General features: G+C 33.9%; 3 protein-coding genes and 1 pseudogene across 4 annotated transcripts; 1 reads left to right on the top strand and 3 right to left on the bottom strand.

Annotated features, from left to right (window-relative positions):
* Positions 1-6,628: 6,628 nt before the first annotated feature.
* On the bottom strand, positions 6,629-8,295 carry LOC143586367 (exocyst complex component EXO70B1-like). The gene has a single exon (XM_077067930.1). The coding sequence runs from the start codon at positions 8,293-8,295 to the stop codon at positions 6,697-6,699; it is 1,599 nt and encodes a 532-aa protein (XP_076924045.1). The 3' UTR covers positions 6,629-6,696.
* Positions 8,296-10,789: 2,494 nt separating this feature from the next.
* On the top strand, positions 10,790-12,544 carry LOC143586359 (exocyst complex component EXO70B1-like). The gene has a single exon (XM_077067923.1). The coding sequence runs from the start codon at positions 10,805-10,807 to the stop codon at positions 12,386-12,388; it is 1,584 nt and encodes a 527-aa protein (XP_076924038.1). The 5' UTR covers positions 10,790-10,804; the 3' UTR covers positions 12,389-12,544.
* Positions 12,545-12,667: 123 nt separating this feature from the next.
* On the bottom strand, positions 12,668-18,104 carry LOC143588368 (uncharacterized). The gene is made up of 9 exons (XM_077069392.1): positions 17,943-18,104; positions 17,747-17,840; positions 15,956-16,115; positions 15,748-15,848; positions 14,877-15,671; positions 14,631-14,759; positions 14,176-14,457; positions 13,757-13,813; positions 12,668-12,912 (listed from the first exon to the last, which is right to left on the bottom strand). The coding sequence occupies exons 2-9, from the start codon at positions 17,810-17,812 to the stop codon at positions 12,742-12,744; spliced, it is 1,761 nt and encodes a 586-aa protein (XP_076925507.1). The 5' UTR covers positions 17,813-17,840; positions 17,943-18,104; the 3' UTR covers positions 12,668-12,741.
* A 1,876-nt stretch (positions 18,105-19,980) lies between these two features.
* On the bottom strand, positions 19,981-21,189 carry LOC143586959 (transcription factor MYB114 pseudogene; annotated as a pseudogene). Its single transcript, XR_013144795.1, has 3 exons — positions 20,885-21,189; positions 20,678-20,807; positions 19,981-20,311 (listed from the first exon to the last, which is right to left on the bottom strand). The product of XR_013144795.1 is annotated as a transcription factor MYB114 pseudogene (transcript).
* Between the last annotated feature and the right edge of the window lie 264 nt (positions 21,190-21,453).

Below are 21,453 nucleotides of genomic sequence, written 5' to 3'. Positions count from 1 at the left end.
TTGTAATTGTGTTGTTACGACTTATGAGTGTGAGTTTGTGACTTGTGTTTACTTATTTGCTTGTTGGATAGGACCACCAAATGAATTTATATACTTTTTGAAGTTGGGTTGGTATAATATCGGGTGTGTAATAACTAAACCGTTAATTGAAAACAAACTGAAATTAACCGAAAATCGAATTAGCTGAAAATTGGTTACGGTTTTTGGTGTACACTTGGTTAACTGAATTAACCGAAACCGAAGAAAGCGAACGGATATTAACCGAAAAGCGTTTATGGATTTTTTTTGTGTACCCTCGGTTAACAGAGTCAATCAAAGGCGAACTGAAATTTACCAAAAAATTCCGAATTAACCGAAAAGCGTTTTTTTTTTGTGTACCATCGGCTAATCGAAACCAAACCGAAAAGTGAAATGAAAGTAACTAAAAACTGAATTAATTGAAAATCGGTTACAATTTTTTGTGTACCCTTAGGTAACCTAATTAACCGAACCCGAACCAAACTATTAATATTTTCATATATTTCTAGTTTTTATTTTTTTGTGTACACTTAGTTTTGTGAATAACCTTTTATTTGTGTATAACACTTTGTTACATAAAATATTCAATTAATTTTTCATTGTACTTGAAACAACTTTCATGAATCACGTACCTTTTGTCGTGACCATTGCTAACAGGTATGTCGATTGAGTTCAAATCAAATAATTATCATGTATGTCATGTAATATTTGTCAATAAGATAAAAAGTATTCCTATTTAGCACTAGAGACATCTATACGCAAATTTTTTTTTTTTTTTGAACAGCAAAATTTCATAAAGCACCGACCAGCCAGAAGCTAAACGAGCAAGAAAAAAAACTACATGAAAAGCATGAGATTTTTCATCTACTCTGTACAAGAAACATTACACCTATTGTTTTTACTCGAGAACCAATTTGATGAGTTCACTTACAACATTATTATCACAATGTTAAATGACTAACGGTACTTAAAAACTATATATTTTCATGACACATGACAGAAAATGATGGACTTGCATTTGTTTAGTTGTTCGTTTGTGTTTCCTTGCCATATTCAAAAACTTTAAAGTTGAGTTTTTGAGGTTTAAAGAGCTCTCAAAGCCTTTACCGCTACACTAAACGAAGATAGCAAATAAGTTAAGAGAACGAAGACCAAACATATAATTAAAATGACGTTAAGTTTGTTTACCCTGTTTGGACTTTTGGACTTGTCAAAATTTGATGTTGTCAATGATTTACATACATTATCTATGTTTGGACTTTGTTAAGTAAAATACTAAAATGTTCACGATGTCGAAAAGCCAATTAAAATCGAAGATACTCTAAATACATAACTTATGATGGAAAGAATTTGTACCGTAGTTCATATACTTGAACAGTATTGTTAATGTATTAGAGATCTCATATGTGTACATTGTATCATGCTTATGTACCAGAATATTTATTGTAGTTCTCGTACCGACTAACCATTAAATTACATGACAAGCTATTTATTTTAGTTTATAAATAAAAATATATATCTATTATAAAACTTCACATAAAACAATTAATACTTATAATATGCAATATTTAATTGTTGAAAATTTCATGACATGTGGGTACTTACTAAGCTTTCCATAAGTAGGTAATAAAAGACATGAGATTCGGTAACATGAATGAAGTCATATGATGTTTAAATCCGACCGTTAATTGGAAGGACAAGTTTGCCGGTCAATTGAAATAACCTAATATCAAGCACCTTTTTAGTCGTGCTTATTGTATAAATGATTAAGATTCATTCACATATGCTAGCTAGCTAGACAAAAGTTAATATTTATCATCGAAATGTGGTTTACGGGTATACTATAGAAGAAGATGACATTTATTTCAAACTGATTTTGGTATGATACTGAGCTCGAAAGTCGAATTAATTGAATATGAATACGTTTGGTGGCATGATCGTGTAGAAAGAGAAGGCACTATTGAATTTAATGTTATTGATTCCATAGAAAAATTAGGCCGTGTTTTGTTTGTTACAGAAAATGACTTTTAATCTATGACTATGAACAATATTGTTTTTTTGAGTGTTTTTTAAACCTAGATTTGTAACTTATGATACAGTGTTACAAACTATGTTACACATCACAATAACTTTAACGAATCCTTAGTTTTGTGAGTTTTCTCGTAAACTTATGAACTAATTTCGATAACTGAATTAGATTATTAGTGATTAAAATTGTATTTGGTAACAAAACTTAAAACCGAAAATAGTTTTCTAACTTTTTTTAAAAACTTAAAGGATCTAATACACTTTTGAGTATAATGATTTGTCTTAACTTATTACAAAAATGTGTTCGAATTTCCACGAGTTTTCTTTTACCAAATAGTGTAGTTGTAAAAAATATTTTACTAATTTGGTATATTTTAAAAACTATTTATGGGTAAATTTTTGAAACTTGTTTGTCCCCTCTTCTATTATAATTGGATGAACCAAATTCCCTTTAATTAAACTAAAATAATGTTAAAATAATAATTTTATTCACAAAAATATTATATATTAATATGAAACTAAGGAATTCTGCCTTTTGTAATTTAGAACTAAAAATTGATTTTCTCTTTGTTGTTCGAGCATTTATTAATTCAACTTAATGTTATTTTTCTATTAATTTTTTAAGTATTATAATATTTTTTAATACTATAAATTTGGCGGTTTTACGTTACTCGAGCATGTATGAAAAATAAATGCATCGATTTGGTTGTTTATGGAGTTTAGAAAATGAAAACGCAAAAAACATTTGAAAATTTATTAAAAGACACTTGGTTAAATGTTAATTATATAATACGAAGGTAACAAATTTTTCAAATTTAAAGTACTTGCTACAACAAAGGAAAAAGAAAACCAAAAGGTTTAGTCGAAGTTAAAAAAATGAGAGTTAATTAAAAAATGAAAAAGATTTAAAAATAAAAAAAAGTTTAGCCACGTCCACTATATTAAAAACAAGAATAAGGGTGTGTTTGAGATTCATTATTTAAGTTGAAAAGATCTTTTTGGATAAGTTGAAAATGACGTATGACTTTTTAATAAGGAGTTTCCAAAAAAGTGTTTGGATTAACTTAAAAGCTAATAAGTTAATAAGTTGTTTTTTAAAAAGTGTTTGGTTTAGCTTATTGATGTAAGGGTATAATGGTTAAAGAGAGATGAGTGGAATTAAAGGGTGAAATGGAAATTCCAAACCTATAAGTTGATAAGTTACTAAATCTCAACTTATTGAAACCCCCTTTTTTAACCTTGTTGATAAAGAAAAAAGAAAAACTCTTTATGTGTTTACAAATATTTATAAACATAAAAAAGACTTATTAAACATTCATAAATCTTAAGAAGGGGAAAATAAGGAAATCCAAACCCACCGTTAGAAAACTTGGAAAAAAAGGTTTCATGGACCACGAATATTCACCCTAGCTTCTAATTGCTATAATATTAATATGAGTTTTACATATATCTTCTTTCTAAGAGTCTTTATAACATATTTATTCGATACTTAAAACTAAATTAAATACTACCAATTTGTCCTCTTCATAATTAAAATGTCATGTTCATGGAAATACATATTCAAAGAAAATTCCATAAAACTTATTAAAATCATTAAATTCTTTAAAATCTAGTTTAACGATCCTAAATTTTCAACAACCAATGTTATCTTTCTTCGTGAAATATATCGTCGCGAGACCCTTCGACCATTGAAAAAGATTTTGCGCATGTTGTGCCATTGTTAAATTTGGGCGGGTTAGGGGTGTTATTCCGTTAAACAAACTACCGTTGACCAATCAGTTGACATGTGTAATGACTATTATGTCCTTTTCAGCTGCGTAATCAAAACATCTGTGTTTCAAATAATTAACAAATGTACACTACAACCTAATTTTCTCCAAAATTTTAAAAAAAAACCATTTTTTATTATTTATATCACCGAACCGAACCTGGAAACAACGAAACGAACCTATATATTTCACTTTTTTATATACGTTTCACCCGAACCGAACCCAAAAACAACAAAACGAACCTATATATTTCACCTTTTGTATATACTTTTCATCTGAAAAGAATGAAATGAACCTATATATTACACTTTATATATATATTTTTCACCCGAAAACAACGAAACAAACCTATATATTTCACTTTTTTATATACTTTACACCCAAACCGAACCCGAAAACAACCAAAAGAACCTATATATTTCACTTTTTCACCCGAACCGAACCCGAAAACAACCAAACAAACCTATATATTTCACTTTTTTTACCCAAACCGAACCCGAAAAGAATCAAACGAACCTATATATTTCACTTTTTTCACCCGAAAACAACCAAACAAACCTATATATTTCATTTTTTTTCACCCGAACCGACCCCGAACACAATGAAGACAAACATTTATTTTATATATATAACACGAACACAATACCCAACAAAATACATAAGTACATATAACAAAACACACGAATTATTTTTTACATATAACGAACCCGAACCCGAACACAATACACAACACCTACGGAATGAGACGCGTGCCGAGCATCCACCTCCTACAGAAGTCGATGCGTGCTTCGCCTGCTAGAACAAGGAAAAAACGAACCGAAATTCTTCCAATCCAGATCCCGACTCGAAACAAACATTTATTTTATATATATAACACGAACACAATACACAACAAAATACATACATACATAAAACAAAACACCCGAATTATTAACTTCGTAATTTTACATATAACGAACCCGAACCGAACCCGAACACAATACACAGCACCTACAGAAGGAGACACGTGCCAAGATTCCACATTCTACGGAAGGCGATGTGTGCTTCGCCTGCGAGAACAAGTAAAAAATGAAACGAAATTCTTCGAATCCGGATCCGGACTCGAAGATGAGCTATAAACTAGTATTATGAAGGTAGTCCAGTCCACAGGTAAGTTAGACGCAAACTAAAAAACTTGCATCTTTGTAAACCATAACAGATCCGATATCTCCAGATCCATTTTCATCATCAATACCTTTGGATCTAACTACTCTCACTGTACTAGAAAAAAGTGCCATGGTGCTGAAAATGAGTAGCTGGAGACAGCTGCTTTATGAAAATGAAGATGTCACCTTATAACCTAATGTAAAGTTTTGATCTAATTTGTATTGTATGGGCTTTTTAAAAGGCTCAATCTGTAATAGGCCTATTTGAAAATTGGGCTTAAGAGGGGTTGTTTGTCTAATTCGTTCAGCCCCTAAATCTAACATTCTAAGTTTATTTTTCCTATCCCGTTTTGTTATTTAAGCCTTAACGCCTCTGTTCTTGAGTTTTTTTAAAGGAGGGAAAGAAAAGGAAAGGAAAACTAAGGATAGTTAAAAAATAGGTGTTCTTGAGTTTTTTTTAAGATAGAAAGGAAAGGAGTAGGAGGAGTTAGGAGAGATTAAATAAATGTATTTTCCCAATAAGTTATTCTCCCAAAAATGGGATGATTACTAAGGATAACTATTTTTTAACATAGTTATCATTTCATTTCCTCTAATTTCCTTCCAACTCAAGAACACACCTGATTAAAAAAATTTCATTCCCTTCCCTTCCCTTTCTTATCCTTCAGTCTCCTTTCCTTTTCTTTCGTTGGTTAAAAAACTCAAGAACATGGCTTAAACATCGACGAGAAGTGATATCTATGAACCTCTAGTTGATTGGAATGGTGTCGAGTGTCATGCGTTTATTGATGGTGGTTCGAACGTCGAAGATGATATTATGATTGGGACTTTATCAGATGGAGAACAATTTCTTGTACTAAGCACTAAACACTCTATGTGCGGTAACGAACCCACATAGAACTCTGACCCAGTGTTTTCAAAAAATGAGATATATAAAAAACTTTAGTGAGCCCGTACCAACAAGTTCAATGTTGGTGTAGTTATCAAACAACTTTTCAGTTTTCACATGATGAAAACTAGCTTTAATGAAGACAATATCTAACTATTGTAAAGGCAATATATAGTCAACAAACCAAGTCTTTGTGTCATCATATCCTTTGTTAATTATGACCATAATTTGTTGGTTTGAATATCCAACATATATTCACTTTTGGATTTCAATAGTATGTCTATACACTGAAAAACATGAACTGCATAAAACCTAATCTTGGAGGCAAGATACAATATTAAGACACATTTGGTTAGAGCATAATGTTTTGTTTGGTTAAACAATGTTTGATCAATTCATGTTATCACCTACACGGATCACAATATTAACTTAAAACATACAAAATAGTTCATGTTAGCAAGTACACAAATCACAATATTAACCTATACTTGCGAACATTCTCGATCAATGTAGGATAAACATTCACGACACATCCATAAACCACATGCATACGCTGACGAAATAAAACTTTTAATATTAAAGAAACATTTTATACAAACATTGCTTATACACACATACAAAATGTAGGAAAAACACTGAAGACACATCCATAAACAATATTAATGATCTTGGGTGATTTTAGGATAGTAAAATGAGAGGATTTATTATAAACCATGGAAGCAGAACAACGAGCTGATACATCGACACAAAACTACATAACCCTGAGAATTCGGTACAATAACAAATCAAAGAAATGTACCCTTTTAGTGATCGATCATTATTCGTTAAGATGAAATAATGGATGTCATCATTGATCTGGGTCGCATTCAAAGAACTTTTGGATGGCAGACTCAATCCCCTTGACAGAGTACTTCAAATAAGCCTCCAAACGAGGTGTTTTCTTAACTCGAACAAGAAAGGAAGTATAAGCAGTCACCACCATTTCAACAATTAATTTACGAAGCTCCAACGCCAGTCCTGAATCCGGGACAACTACTTTCCCAAGATCCTTTTCAAGTTTCTCAAACTCACCATTGAATCTCTTCACCCTATAGGCCAATTTTAAAACCTTAAAGGATAAAATCTTAATCTTGTTCAATCCCTCATCTCTCAAATATCTCAAAGCCACATCAAAAGCTAACTTCAGGTAATCGGATCTCGCGTGCTCAAATTTGTCAACCAACTCGTTAAAACCATCGTCTACTACGATTTCCAGCAATTCCGGGCGCGCTTGGATCTTCTGAATAACGTAATGAAAGTTGTTCATAGCAAAAAACCGACTAGCAGCTTCATCGTCACATAGCCTTGATTTAACCTCTAAATTCGACACCAAACTCGTTATTATCCAAACCACATGAAGTGAAAAACTTCCAGCAGCATCCACGAACGGAACATCAGGTAAAGACAGTCTCGTCAAAGTCTGCTTGTGATCGCATAGCTTATAAACATAACGCATCACATACGTTGACAACTTGCGGATCGGATTATAATGAACCACTGGAGATGTCTCATTAACCAAAGAATTCTCAAACAATAGAAGAATTTCGACTGCTTTATTAGCAAGTTTCGGTATAATCTGATTTACATCTTTCGTCCTTACAAAATCTGACGATTGCGAATGGAATATGTTATCAATTGCTGGTATAAGATCAGATAATGTATCATGAAGGTCTAGTATCCTGAACAGCCTTTCGGGTTCAGGACGGATGCAACTTAAGGCTTCCACAGTGTCCAATAATCGAATCGTGTGATCTTTGATCGTTTCCATTAAACAATAATTAGGAGTCGAATTAGCTTCTTCGTCCCCGAGATCATGGAAGATTTTCTCACACAATCGCTTCTCGTTTTCAAAGTAATAATCAAAACAAATCTTTGCCGCTTTTATCCAGATTTTGATCTTCGATTCCAACACTCCCCACTCGAGTCTCAGACAGCTAATTATGCTCAATTTCACTATGGTCATGAAGGATTTTCGTTCGCTAGCGTACACTTTGATACATTCGTGTAGGAATCCAGACGAATTCATCGTCACTGCAATGATTCGGAGATCATTAATCTCATCCATGCTCAATCTATTACGGTTTACGTAATCATCTTCGTCTATTATATAGTCGCTGTCTGTCGTTGTTGTCGAATAAGATATAGGGTATAGAGATGAATTTAGCTTGACGCGGAGTTTCAAAATATAGCGAAACTCATCAGCAAGCCGAAAGACTGCGATCCGTATCGCGGATTTCGTGTCTTTTCGTTCATCTTCTGAGTTGGAAGAGCTTATTGTCTGTTGAATTTCGTTTACCGAGTGTATATACGAGGCAATGTTCTCGCGGCAGTCTTGAAATATGAAGAGTTCGTGGTCGACAGTAGATCCCCACCAGTGGATGATCTCGGTTGCGGAATCGGTAGTCATTATATCTAGGACTTAATTGTATCTAGCAACACGACACGAACAATACTGATAATTTTGTGAAAATAAGGAGTGTGAACCAAAGGTTTAATTGTGTGATAATTATGAATACAAACATATATCCTGAGTTTGCTCATATAAAGAAAATTAATACTCGATGAGAACAAGATCCACTAGGAAATTTAATTCTTTCTGGCGTTTTTTTAAACGGCAAAATAATTTTATTAAAAACGGTCACTTAAATATAATTAAACAACGATGTTAGGTCGGGTTTCAACTTGATCAAGAATTAATATTTGGAAGAGAGATGTGGACTGGTTATTTTGTGACGTGGAGTTTTATGTGTAAGACTCAAGGAGCGTTTGATTAGTTTATAAACCCTACATCAGTTAGAACAAGTCTCATATCTTGCAATAGTTTCAGTTCATAACAATTACAATACCATATAATTTTATGGAACTCATGCATCAATGTTATGATATTTGCTTTGATAAAGAAATTCATGGTACATTCGTTCTTTTGTTTTATACAATTTCTGAAACACATTAATCAATACTTTTTATGTTCGCTTTTTTATTTCAATTCATTTTTTTAAATAAATAAGATGTATTGGTTTTTATTAGTCTTAACTATCTCCTATTGGTCGATGTCGATCCCAACTAACGAATTGACTGCTGACGGTATCAACTTTTAACGTATTTGTTCTCAACGGTCCGCGACTAACGGAATCCTAACACCGTTAGTTGCTGGTCGCCGGAAAAACGTTTTTGGTCAGAAAAGTCGCATTTTTTTCCAAAAAAAAACACCACTTGAACATTGCCACCACCACCACCAATCGACTCACCACCAAATACCACCACCACTTGAGCACCACCAACTGTTTCCGACGATGGTTCTAAGATTCCGACAACCTTAATAATTGGGGCTTTTACTATAAAAGGTTCCTAAATGTCTGATATAAAGTTACATAGATGTTTGAGCCAAAAATGTTGAGTTTTTCGGAAAAAAATGTGAGTGATCCAGCCAAAAACGTTTTTTGGCGACCTGCAACTAATGACGTTATGATTCTGTTAGTCGCAGATTGTTGGGAACAAATACTTAAACAATTGGGACCGTAAGCAGCCAATTCGTTAATTAAGACTAACAGCAACCAAAAAGTGATAGTTGTGATTAATAAAAATCAATATACCTATAAATAATAAGTACTACATGTAATTTAATTAATATTATATCTTAATATTAAATAAATGAAAGCTCCCTAAATTCTTTCAAGCCACCAGATTGTTTTATTCTTAAACTAATGTTTCTCATGCATTTGACCCGAATTAATGGATATGACTCTCACCAAACCCGGATAGCCCTTAGACGGGTTATAACATCTCATTATACTAAAAATTAAACTTATCAAATATTTGATATAAAAATCCTATAAAATAGGGATATATTAAAAATTAATACATTTTAAAAAAAAAAGATATTATTTATAATTAAGAAACAATTTTATAGTAAAGTAAATAAATATGCGGGTCATGGGTCTCACTAAACCCAGATAGCTTTTAAACCAGTATAGCATCTCATTTATTTATGAAACTCTTTTATCATCAAATCCTAAGTATATTAATATTATTAATTTCCTTACAAATAAAACTAAAATTTAAAAAAAAATATAAATAATATAAACGAATAATGTAAAACAACATATGAAGATGTTAATAAACTACAATACATACAAAAAAAAGGAACAAATGAAAAGAAAAGAAAAACTATAGAACTAAGAATCTTAATCTTAAATATAAATAAAAAAAATCTTTAAAAGCTCTCTGCTTGCTTCTTACATTCTCTCAAGCCACCAGATTGTTTTATTTGTAAATGAAGACTTCATGCATTTGACTCGAATTCACGGGTATGAGGCTTACCAAACCCAAATAACCTTAAATTAGATCTCATTATTAAAAATTAATCTCACCAAATATTTGATATGAAAATCCTATAAAATAGAGATAAACTAAAATTATTATCCAATTTTTTTAAGAAAAATATATTATTTATATTAAGAAACAACTTTGTAGTAAAAAAAATAAGCGGGTCATAAGTCTCACAAAACTCATATATTTTAAATGGGTTATAACATCTCATTTATTTATGAAACCCTTTCATAATCAAAACCTAACTAAATTATTAACTTTCTTATAATAAATAAAATTAACATTCAAAAAAATATAAATATTAGACACGAAAAGAAATACAATGCGTGTTATAGGAGGATAGATATATATAAAATTCTCTCTGACTACGTCAAGTTAATGGCCCGATCAGTGTCAAAAGGAAAGCGTTATTAAGTTTCATTTCACAAACGCGGGCGTCGTTTGTAGAACAGGTCAATTTTCCTTTCTTAATCTTAACGTCTACTCTATCTTTAATTTCCCATCATCATATATATATATATATATATAACCAAACTCAATATGTTCGTATCGTATATATCCATTATCAACACAAAAATTAGCCTGCAATGACAACAGATTCATCAACACAAATCATCCACCGGTGGAACTCTACTGCCCACCAGAACCACTTCATATTCAACGATCACCGCGAAGAAATCGACTCGTATTTACACGCCGTAGACGAAATCCAACGATCAATATCCGAAGATAAACGGAACGAGACCGAAACTACTATGCGGATAGCCGTGTCAAGGCTAACCGATGAGTTTCGCAATATATCAAAAGTCAACGCCAAGTCAACTCCAAACCCTAATAACACTTACACGGATACAATGACGGACACTGCTTCCGATAATAATAATAATTACTTAATACACGAAGATGATTACGTAAACCGTAATCAACTAAGCGCGGACGCGGTTAAAGATATCCAAACCATTGCTGTTAGGATGAATTCAGTTGGATTTATTCACGAGTTTGTGAAAGTGTACGTTAGCGAACGTAAATCCGTTATTCGTGCCGGTTTGCGTGATTTGAATGTGGAGAGGTTAAGCAAAACTAGCTGCAGGAGACTCGAGTGGGGAGTATTGGATTCGAAAATAAAAATGTGGATTAAAGCGGTTAAGATTTGTTATAAGTATTATTTTGTGACCGAGAAGCGGTTGTGTGAGGAGATATTTCACGGTCTTGGAGACAAAAAGGTTGATTCGTGTTTTATGGATGTGATAACGGATTGTAATGTCGAACTTTTGGACACTGCGGAAGCGTTTGCTTGCATTCGTCCTGCGTCTGAAAGGTTGTTTGGGATATTAGGCTTGCACGATACGTTATTTGGTATTATACCGGTAGTTGATAACATATTTGATTCAGAGTCGTCGGATTTTGTTAAAACGAAAGTTGTAGATCAGATTTTACCGAAACTTGCTGATAAGGCGAATGAAATTTTGCTAATGTTTGGGAGTTCTTTGGTTAATGAGCAATCTCCGGTGGTTCGTGGTGAACCGGTTCATCGGCTGTCGAAGTATGTGATGCGTTATGTTTATGAGTTATGCGATCACAAGCAGACGTTGGTGAGATTATCTGTGGATGCTGCTGGAAGTTTATTGCTGCATGTGGTTTGGATTATAATGAGTTTGGCGTCGAATTTAGAGGTTAAATCAAGGCTATGTGACGATGAAGCTGCTAGTTGGTTCTTTGTTATGAACAACTTCCATTACGTTATTCAGAAGATCCAAGCGCGCCCAGAGTTGATGGAAGTTGTAGCGGACGACAGTTTTAACAAGTTGATTGACAAATTTGAATGTGCGAGATCTGAATACCTGAAGTTAACTTTTGATGTGGCTTTGAAGAGTTTGAGTGATAATGGATTGAACAAGATTAAGATATTATCTTTTCGGGTTATAAAACTAGCAGATAGATTGAAGAGGTTCAACAGTGAGTTTGAGAGACTTGAAAATGATCTTGGGAAAGTAGTTGTCGCGGATTTTGGACTGGTGTTGGAGCTTCGTAAATTGATTGTCGAAATGGTGGTGACTGCTTATAGTTCTTTTCTTGTTCATGTGAAGAAGATACCTCGGTTGGAGGCGTATGTGAAGTACTCTGTTGAGGGGATTGAGTCTGCCATTCAAGGGTTCTATGATTGCAAATGACCATCATTTGTGTCCTTGTATGATGTATCATGTCTTAGCCATTCCATAAATAAAGCCAACACTTATATATAGCAAGTTGTCTTTTGTTTTTGTTACTGGTTTTTGAAGAGAATGAACTAAACTAGATTTAGCTTAAAGCTAAAGTGTATTATATGTTTATTTTCTTGATAACTGCTTACATCAAGTTACATAAAACAAGAAAAAAGATGAAATTATATACTGCATACTAAATTACTAACTAATAAAAAACTGCTTTAACAAGAAGTAAAGAAGCCATCATCAATCATTACAACCAACCAGACATTCATATTTCCAACTTCAGCCATCCCAACTTTAACAAGCAATTTACACGATTACAAAAACCCAGACTTTATATCATTTACATGCCTACGACTGCTATGTCCATCATATTTCACTGCTTTTAAAACCGGGCTCACCTGGGATTGCATCTCCGCAAGCTCTCTCACTCTTAACAGGATTGGTGCAGGTATCGGGATTGACGAGTGCTTCTTGGAATTTTGAACCTGCTTCAAGAATTTAGTTATATGACAAACCAACATTGGGCGCCCATATCGATTATTAGGCAAAGCATAAAGGCTCATCATACGGCACCACTCAATTCGAGACTAATCAGTTACGGGCTGTGCATATACGTGAACATGGAACCATCAAGCTAGCATACTTTGCAGGCCTGGCTTAAGTTCAATTTAGTCAAGAGATCAAATTTGAAAAAGGGTCTCAGTTCATTCCTTTTGTGTATTTTGGACTCGAAACACAACCATGTAATTTATTTACACTATATATGAATGTTTTTTTTTGGTATTACACGTCTGCAAAGCATATTAATACAGCACCGAATACCGATGATAAAAGGAAATGCAATGTATTACTCCTACCGTATGGTTTTAGTATGTATGAATGAAACAAAAACAAAAGCAGGCTAATAAAACGCAACTAAAGGCAGTAAGATGTAGGCCCGATAGGTTTGCTAATGGGTTTGAAATGGTTTATTTTAAGTGCGGGTAGAACGGGTGGCATGGGGTACGATTGATCTTTTAAGAACTTTTTCTGCCACATTTTAGTTTTTACAAATGATTAACATTATTATCATGACTACAAAAACTATATGATTACAATAACTTAAACCTTTGAATAAATTTATCCAAGACTTGAGAGTTGTATGCACTTAAAAGACTTTGTGCGAGTGCGACTTTCAACCCAGTTGACATGTTCGACCAATTCCTTAATTAATTATTTTTTTGATTCTTTTGACAAAAACCACGCACCCTAAATCGACCCACTCATAAGTAAACGGGTCAAAATACCCAAGACTTGAAAGTTGAAAGCGTATGAAAGACAGTAACTTACCCCTTTTTCAGCTGGTAACTGTGCAAAACTAGCTCTCAGAAGATTCCTCCACTTGTCCTGCGAAAATTAATAGTTGGCCAGTGCAAAGTACATGGTCATCTTGTTCATCTCAAAGAATATGTATAAATATATAATACAGCATTAGAAGTGGCAAAATGCGCTGAGACAACGAGGTTGGGTAATGAGCCAAAAAGATTCAGGTCAAAACTGGCCGGATTAGGTTGCCTTAGATACAATTTGTCTAATAATTTAAATTTTTTTATTAACGTTGTGTTGGTTAAATTATTTTAAAAAATATAAATATTTTGAATAAAATGAGACTTTATGCATTAACAGACAACTTTCGACTTGTTTTCTTTTGTGCTAATATTTTTATTTACCACCTCTAAACAAACATAAACGATGAGAGTATAACATACCTTGAGATCAACAGATGTCCGATGTGAACAATTTGCAAAAGCAATCCGCTTTATCTCAGACCACCTGCCAGCACCATGCCTAGAAACACCTTCAACTAACTTGACAACTTCACTAAGAGTCCACGGTCTATGATGTTTCCTCCTCATCCCACCTTTTGCAGTCGGCACAGTCAATATATTTTCATCTGAATCAATGTTTGCATACGAATCCACATGTCCTTCATCTGAATTATTGTTCACGTCTGCTGATTGCCCCGAGTACTGTTCATTTTCTCCATGTTCCTTAATAAGCCACATAGATTGAAGATACTAGTCACAATGTGATAAGGGTACTAAACATCATAGATAACAATGTATGGAGATTCCATATATCTTATATCTTTTTACATATATGATGGCAGTATTAGATTAAAATAATAATAAATCATAAATAATAAATAAATATAAATGCTTACAGGCTTCTGAGGCCATCCAGTAGTCAGTGTAGCTTTGAGTTCTTGGTTCTCTATGTCATTATCCGACTGAGGATCACGAGCCTTCTTTACCAGTCTGGCTGCCCTTCCCATTCCATAGGGTTGAAATTTCTACAATTAAATGAACAAATTAAGCAAGCGAAAAAAAAAGTCAAATCTAAGTCCGACCACAAACAAGATTTAAAATTTTAAATCATAATGCACAATTATTTACTAATTCAACATTACCATAAGAGCCATGAAATTTTCTCTTGGGCGACCTCTTCGGATCCTAGAAACATATGGGATTTCAACCCCAGAACCTCCAAGAGAATCCTGACGAGTAACAAGTGGTCTCCTAACGGGCTGGATATTATGAATGGACCTGACCCGAGTTCGTGGACCATTTCCAGAACTTCTAACAGAAGGAACCGGTCTTCCACTATACTCCCGGGAATCTGATTCCGAAACTTCTTCAATATACCGCCTTGTAGGCTTCCTAACTCTTTTATTTCCCTGATTATCAACTTCAAAAGCAATATGACACTTGCGTACATCACTTTTCACACTCCTCCTGCTGCCACTGAAATGATACTCCATAGTTTGACTTTGAACAACCGGAGTTTTATTATCACAACTAGTATTTCGTCTTTCAAGTCCAGCGAAAGAACCGTTGTAACGATTCTCATCTTTATTATTACCATCGTCTAATTTTTCTTTCTTTTTCACTTTGTGATTTTTAATATCGAAAGTGGTAACAGAAACGTCACAAGAACTAGACAAACCCATGGATATCCTTCTTTTGAGCCACTGTTTGTCCTTAACAGAAGTTTCCCTACCAAATGTAGCCTTAAAAGTTGTCTGAAGTTCTTTAACTGAAAGATTGTCTAAACTTATCTCCTCTTTCAGCTTAGAGAAATCAGGTTTCCAACTGTCAGACACGGTTGAAGATGACGGTTCACTCTCAGCTGATCCTGTCACATTGTCTGCTTGCTTTCCTTCTCCCGATTGGTCAACGGGGGTTGACTCTGATTGAGTAACCTCCTGCAGTTCAATATAAATGCAGAATAAGAACCTAAACTGTTGGTAATAAATGATGATGTTCAAAACAACACGGTACCTCTAATTGGGGATTCAGTTTCCCTAGGTCAAATGTTGTGTCAACTACTACTGCATCTGATTTTTCTCCTTGACTTGAAGGGTCCTCGAACTTCAAGATGTCTGTGATGATTTTTGTTTTTTCATACAGAAGAAGTATAAGCATGAAGGTATAACCAAAGGTAAACAGAATATGAAAACACATTAGGTAAAGATACTGCTAGACTGACCTTCAAGAAAGTCCTGATCAAAAGCGTCATCATTTGAAGCGCAGACTGCATTATGACTGTTGTCCAGAACATACTGAAGTGAATTCTTATGATCAATCAAGTCTTCAGCTTTCATCACTTCATCATCAGTCGCAGGTATGTATATCCCATCACCGACAACCTGTTATGCAATAAGTACACGACACATCAAATCAACCACCAGTCCACCACTGACATTAACTGTGACAAGAAGACATACAAATATACAATTGGCAAGATCTTGGTGAAGAAGTTAGCAAGGACAGGAGGGTGATTGGTATTTAGTAATAATGAATTAATGCGGATTGGCAATTATGTTAATAATATTATACTGACATGTAATATTATAAGGGACGGCAATGGCAAATAACGTATTCTAAAGTTAACAAATTCAATGGCTAAAAACAAAATGATTGCCCATCTATGTAAATTTTACAGCCTTTTTCTGTTTAATTCTTACTCTATAAACTTTAACACATGGCATTAGAACTCCAAATAATGCTTAAAAGAGTTTGTACCGGAAGTCTATATCTTTTTGTGTGAGATGAAACTTGAAAGTAAAGTGAAATATGAAATGGAAGTTAAGAGTTCTGTGAGAAAGGCATAACTTATATAGAGATACAAGTGCCTAAAAACATCTAACTATCTTGCCTTCTGATTTAAAAAATGAAAATAATAGAATACATCCTTCCATCAGAGATCTAGGGTATCTTTATGTAGACTTTACAAATAATTGCCTTCTGTACTTATGGCTAATTGTCTATATATTCTTTCCTGCTGTTATTTCTGTCTATTTTTACCATGTTACTCTTGCATCACTTCTTTTTTTATTGGTAACTTTTTGCTTATATATCTTTAGTTCTGTTTATTTGTCTATTGTGTGTTTTGGAGCCGATGGTCTCTCTGGAAGTAGTCTTTAACAAGGAAACGACAACAAATCTGGTTTAGCCAGCTATTAGTATAGTAACACTATGGCTCTACTAAGTAGCAAGTGCTATGCTTAATAACTTTAAGTCATTTTATATGATCTTCTCTTAATGTATTGACCACAGGCAGAAGCTCTTTGTATGTTTATAGGCCTCAATTCTCAAATTCAGATTCTAAATATTTCTATTTCTCTTTTACTCGGCATTAAAACTTTAAGCCCAAAACAGATCAAATTAAAGACCATAACACTTATCATGCAAAATATGCCACTTATTAGACAGATGAGCAGAACCATGAAGCCTAGATCCAGTGCATTATTATTATTATTATTATTTGCTTAATCTTCTTAAGCCTAAAATAAAACCATATTCATTTCAGCTCAAACTGTAAAATGATTAAAATCTCCACTACTCTAAACCTCAGACTCACTGGCTCGTAGCATTACACAATTAACAAAACTAGCACTCTAGCAGCAAGTATAAACCAGGTAAGGGCGTAAGGCCCGCAAGACCTGAATCGACCAGACCCATTATATTACAAATGAGTCAGTTCCCGGGTCCTTGAAATACCATTAACCGGGTCGGGTCGGTATGGCCAGTAAGACCCGTTTGCTCCTATAAGGGTGAACATAAACCGGGTACAACCCGCAAGACCTGAATCGATCAGACCCGGTCAATTACCATTACCCGGGTCAGGTTCTGGTACCCGGGTAAGACCCGTATGTTCACCCCTAAACAAAACCTTAATCTTTTCAGCTCAATATTAACTATCTTCAATTGTTCACATACTATCAATTTAATATTCAATTCACACTGTAATTAATTAACAAATAAAAACACAAATTACCCGAGCAAGCTTATACACAACTGGATCAGCAATCCGATTACGTTCAGCTGCTACCACTGTTTCCATATAATAGCATTCCACCTCAAATTCAAACCTAAAAAAACAATCAAAACCCACCAAATTACGCTTCACATTGCATCAATTCAACCCAATTTCACTACCCCAAAACCCAATCAATTCATATATATTCAATTACCTGTTCCAATTGGTACCAATTTTGATCGATTTTGAGGTGATTCAAGCACAATTGAGATTTGGGATTGAAGGGTATTTATTGAATTTGATTATTAGACGCGGGTTTTGTATATCAAGAAAATTGATTGATAATTTGATATTGATTTCAGTTTCGGACGTGAAAGTGGTTTATAAATTGGGTTGTCATATAATGTAAGATGGCGTCCGTATGTATAGCTATAGGCTATAGCTAGTGTATCTATATTATTACTGTGTAGTGTACTCGTGTATAATACTGAATTGGGTGTGAATTGACGTAATTGTCCTCTCGTTGTCTCACCTATTTATAGATGTTTTAATACAGAGCATGATGGATGTTTGTGATATTGAGAACATGATTGAGAATTTTAATTTTTTTAAGTTGATAATGGTTGTAGATGGGCGGGTTTTGGTCAGATTTTTGTAAAATACTGATTGATGTGTGTATAATTGAACGTAAATTTTATATTAATCGGAGCTTAGTTTTACTGTTTTAGTCATTATCTTGTGTAAATTAGGTAGATAAGTCATTTATTTGCTTATGGTTTTCAGGCAAAAACAGGCAACAAAATGACAAAACAAATGTTTCCGTGCTAAAAACCAAAGTTTTGCAAGAAAGCAGGTTTGTGACATATTGACATGTCTTTATTTTTCCTTATTTCTAGAAAAGACAAATAAAGACATGGGGTCATGCCTGATCAGACACCCCCCGTGTCTCAAGCTCCCACGTGAAGACAAAGTTCACTTGACCCCGCACTTAGTTGACTTGGACAATGTCACCCTGGACATGCCCCATGCCACTTATACCGATTTCAACTCTACGACTGTGAGTATAAGACAAATGTGAAAAAAGTCAACGGCACGAGGTTGTGCCTCATCTCCAGATCTTTATTGGCTAAAGTTCTTGCATCACTTGGGGAAAGATGGACCCTTAATGACTTTTTAATTTCTTAATTTTGGACTTCCCATTTGATGTGTCTTGATGACTTTAAGTGAACTATTTTTATGTTGAAAGTGAATTCTAAAACAACCACTACTCTATGATTGTTGGCTCAAGCATTCGTGTCTTTACGTCTTTATAAATTCACGTTAACTACTTGGAACTACTTGGAAGGGGGTTAGAAGTATGGTTTGGGTTGAGTTCTTACCTGACGCAGAGAGATGGTATACTTGATGCGCGAGGGCTTTGTTTAACGCATTATGTTTTGGTCAAATGGATTTAGATTAAAGTGAGTTATTTTTGCATGGAGGCGGCTGTAAAATAGGATCTATTTAACATCAAATCTTTATGTCTGAAGATATTTGAATTCAATCAATATATTATAAGTTATGTTCCTTGGGACAAATATTTAATTGGTTATTTCACACACTCTGAAACTGTTTTGTTACATGTGAGACTAATCAACATGACATTTAAGTCATTAAGTGGTTAAGTATCTCCAAAATAACCCTTTTAACTTTTGATTGAAACATGTGAATTAATAAATTTAAAGGTTCGTATGTTCTTAAATAAAAACGGAATAAAATAAATTTTCTAAACTTAAAGAAAAACCAGCAATGCCAAATTCGACGCTCCATACGATGGAATTAGGCTCCGAAGGTTAGGACTTAGGACTAACTGCCTATGGCCGTTTGTGACTACATCCGGATCGTAAAGACCTTTCCTGGTGGTCCCATAGCTCAAAACATATCAAAAGTTATGCTCATTTTAAGTTGGGTCATTTTCTAGCTCGCTGCTTTTAATACAAATTCGCCTACTATTGAATTAACTCCATGTTATTTACTTTGATTTAATACCTCACTTAATATATGATTCTGGCAATATTGAAGCCAATGACCCAAGATTCAATTGATTCTTTATAATCATTAAGTTCCAGAATCCAACTTAAACTTTGGCCTACTCATGTAATGTTTGTTGGAAACTAATTTTATATTTTTAATAACATGACATGCATACAATTATTTAACTTTATTACACCATAATTTCTAGAAATATACAAAGTAAAAAAGTAAAAGTTTCCCTAAAGGAACAAACAACCAGTACCTTCAAGGTACTTGTTAACCCAATCCAAAGTAACAGGATCTTCATTTGAGAAGTCAAAAAACTCAACATTGAAATTGACCTTTGAACATTCAACTCCGCGTACATTTATATCGGTAACAACCTCTTTTTTCATCTCCGCGGCACCTATCTCTACGACGCTCCTTCCACCTAATTTGGCACAATCTCTTGTTGAATAACGACTAGTTTGTTTATCCATCATTTTCTTCTTTTTGCTTAGATGAGAATTCCAATAGTTCTTGATCTCATTATCCGTTCGACCTGGTAGTCTTCCAGCAATTAGTGACCACCTAATCATCATTTTTAGTAGACAGGAACAATTAACCACATATACAAACAAACAAACATACATAGTACAATCTCACTCATAGCAAAGCTATCGAGGGTCTTGGAGGATGCGATGGGGGCAAACCTTACATCTATCCTAGAAGATAGAGAGGCTGCTCCCGCTAAAGCCCCCCAAAACAATTTTTTTATAGTTTAGTAATCGATAACATAAAATGAAGCTAAGAGAATCAAAGCAAATAATCATACAAAAGTACTAATGATAGTTGTGAACTACCCCTAGCATATAGTGATGAGTAGACAATAGCTAGCCAAGTATAAGATTCATAAATTTGATACATAAATTGTCAAAAATTTTAATTTGATCAAACCTGTTTCCTAGAAGTTTATGAAGCCTAATAATCAAGTCCTCTTCTTGATCAGATATATTGCCTCTCTTGATATTGGGTCTCAAATAGTTTAGCCATCTTAGCCTACAACTCTTGCCACACCTCTGCAAACCTGCAAACCATACGCGGTTCACCAATGTTTAACTTGTTAATCACACGCGTTTATGTGCTTAAGTGTCATATTTGCACCTGCTTTAGCTGCAACGACGGTCCACTTTTTAGGACCGTGTATCTCGATAGCTTCCGCTAGCTTTTCATCTTCTTCTGTTGTCCATGCTCCCCTGTTATTTTCTTTACTTTTGGATTTGTTTGTCTTTGAATCCATTGATTGTTTGTGTTTCTTGGTGAGCAAGTGACACAAATAACATTTATATGTACTACATGAATTATTGCATATGTTTTGTCTGCTTGTTGATTGTTTAGAGGTAATCTAAAGTATAGATTTCAGAAAGATGGTCTACAAGAAAGCACTCTAAGACAAGTGAGATGTGTCTATTCTATAAGTAATGGCCAGTCAGCCAGATATACCTATACAGTACACACACACACACACAAACACACACACACACACGTATGGGCAAGTTAAATATAGAACCAGTTTTAAGTAGAAAACTATGTAACCACATAAACACTTGTACGTGGTGCTAACGAATATAATGGGAGAGAGAAAACAAGGTTGTTATGCAAGCAAATAACCGTCTTATGTATGACTATTATACCAAAAAAAGATGTACGGACAAATGAGACTAGCAATAGAT

This window comes from Bidens hawaiensis, unplaced genomic scaffold (assembly GCF_021521415.1).
Source record: "Bidens hawaiensis isolate Kalapana, Puna unplaced genomic scaffold, B.hawaiensis_p1.1 tig00001575_1, whole genome shotgun sequence".
Taxonomy (NCBI): Eukaryota; Viridiplantae; Streptophyta; class Magnoliopsida; order Asterales; family Asteraceae; genus Bidens; species Bidens hawaiensis.
The sequence above is the reverse complement of the archived record's forward strand: the minus strand, read 5'-3'. Positions and strand labels throughout refer to the sequence as shown.

Excerpts from the sequence above, each read along its gene's own strand:
- LOC143586367 (XM_077067930.1), bottom strand. The coding sequence starts at position 8,295 with ATGACTACCGATTCCGCAACCGAGATCATCCACTGGTGGGGATCTACT.
- LOC143586359 (XM_077067923.1), top strand. The coding sequence starts at position 10,805 with ATGACAACAGATTCATCAACACAAATCATCCACCGGTGGAACTCTACT.
- LOC143588368 (XM_077069392.1), bottom strand. The coding sequence starts at position 17,812 with ATGGAAACAGTGGTAGCAGCTGAACGTAATCGGATTGCTGATCCAGTT. Across the intron at positions 15,672-15,747 it reads AACTGAATCCCCAATTAGAG|GAGGTTACTCAATCAGAGTC; the intron begins GTACCGTGTTGT and ends ATTGAACTGCAG. Across the intron at positions 14,458-14,630 it reads CTGGATGGCCTCAGAAGCCT|GAACATGGAGAAAATGAACA; the intron begins GTAAGCATTTAT and ends TGGCTTATTAAG.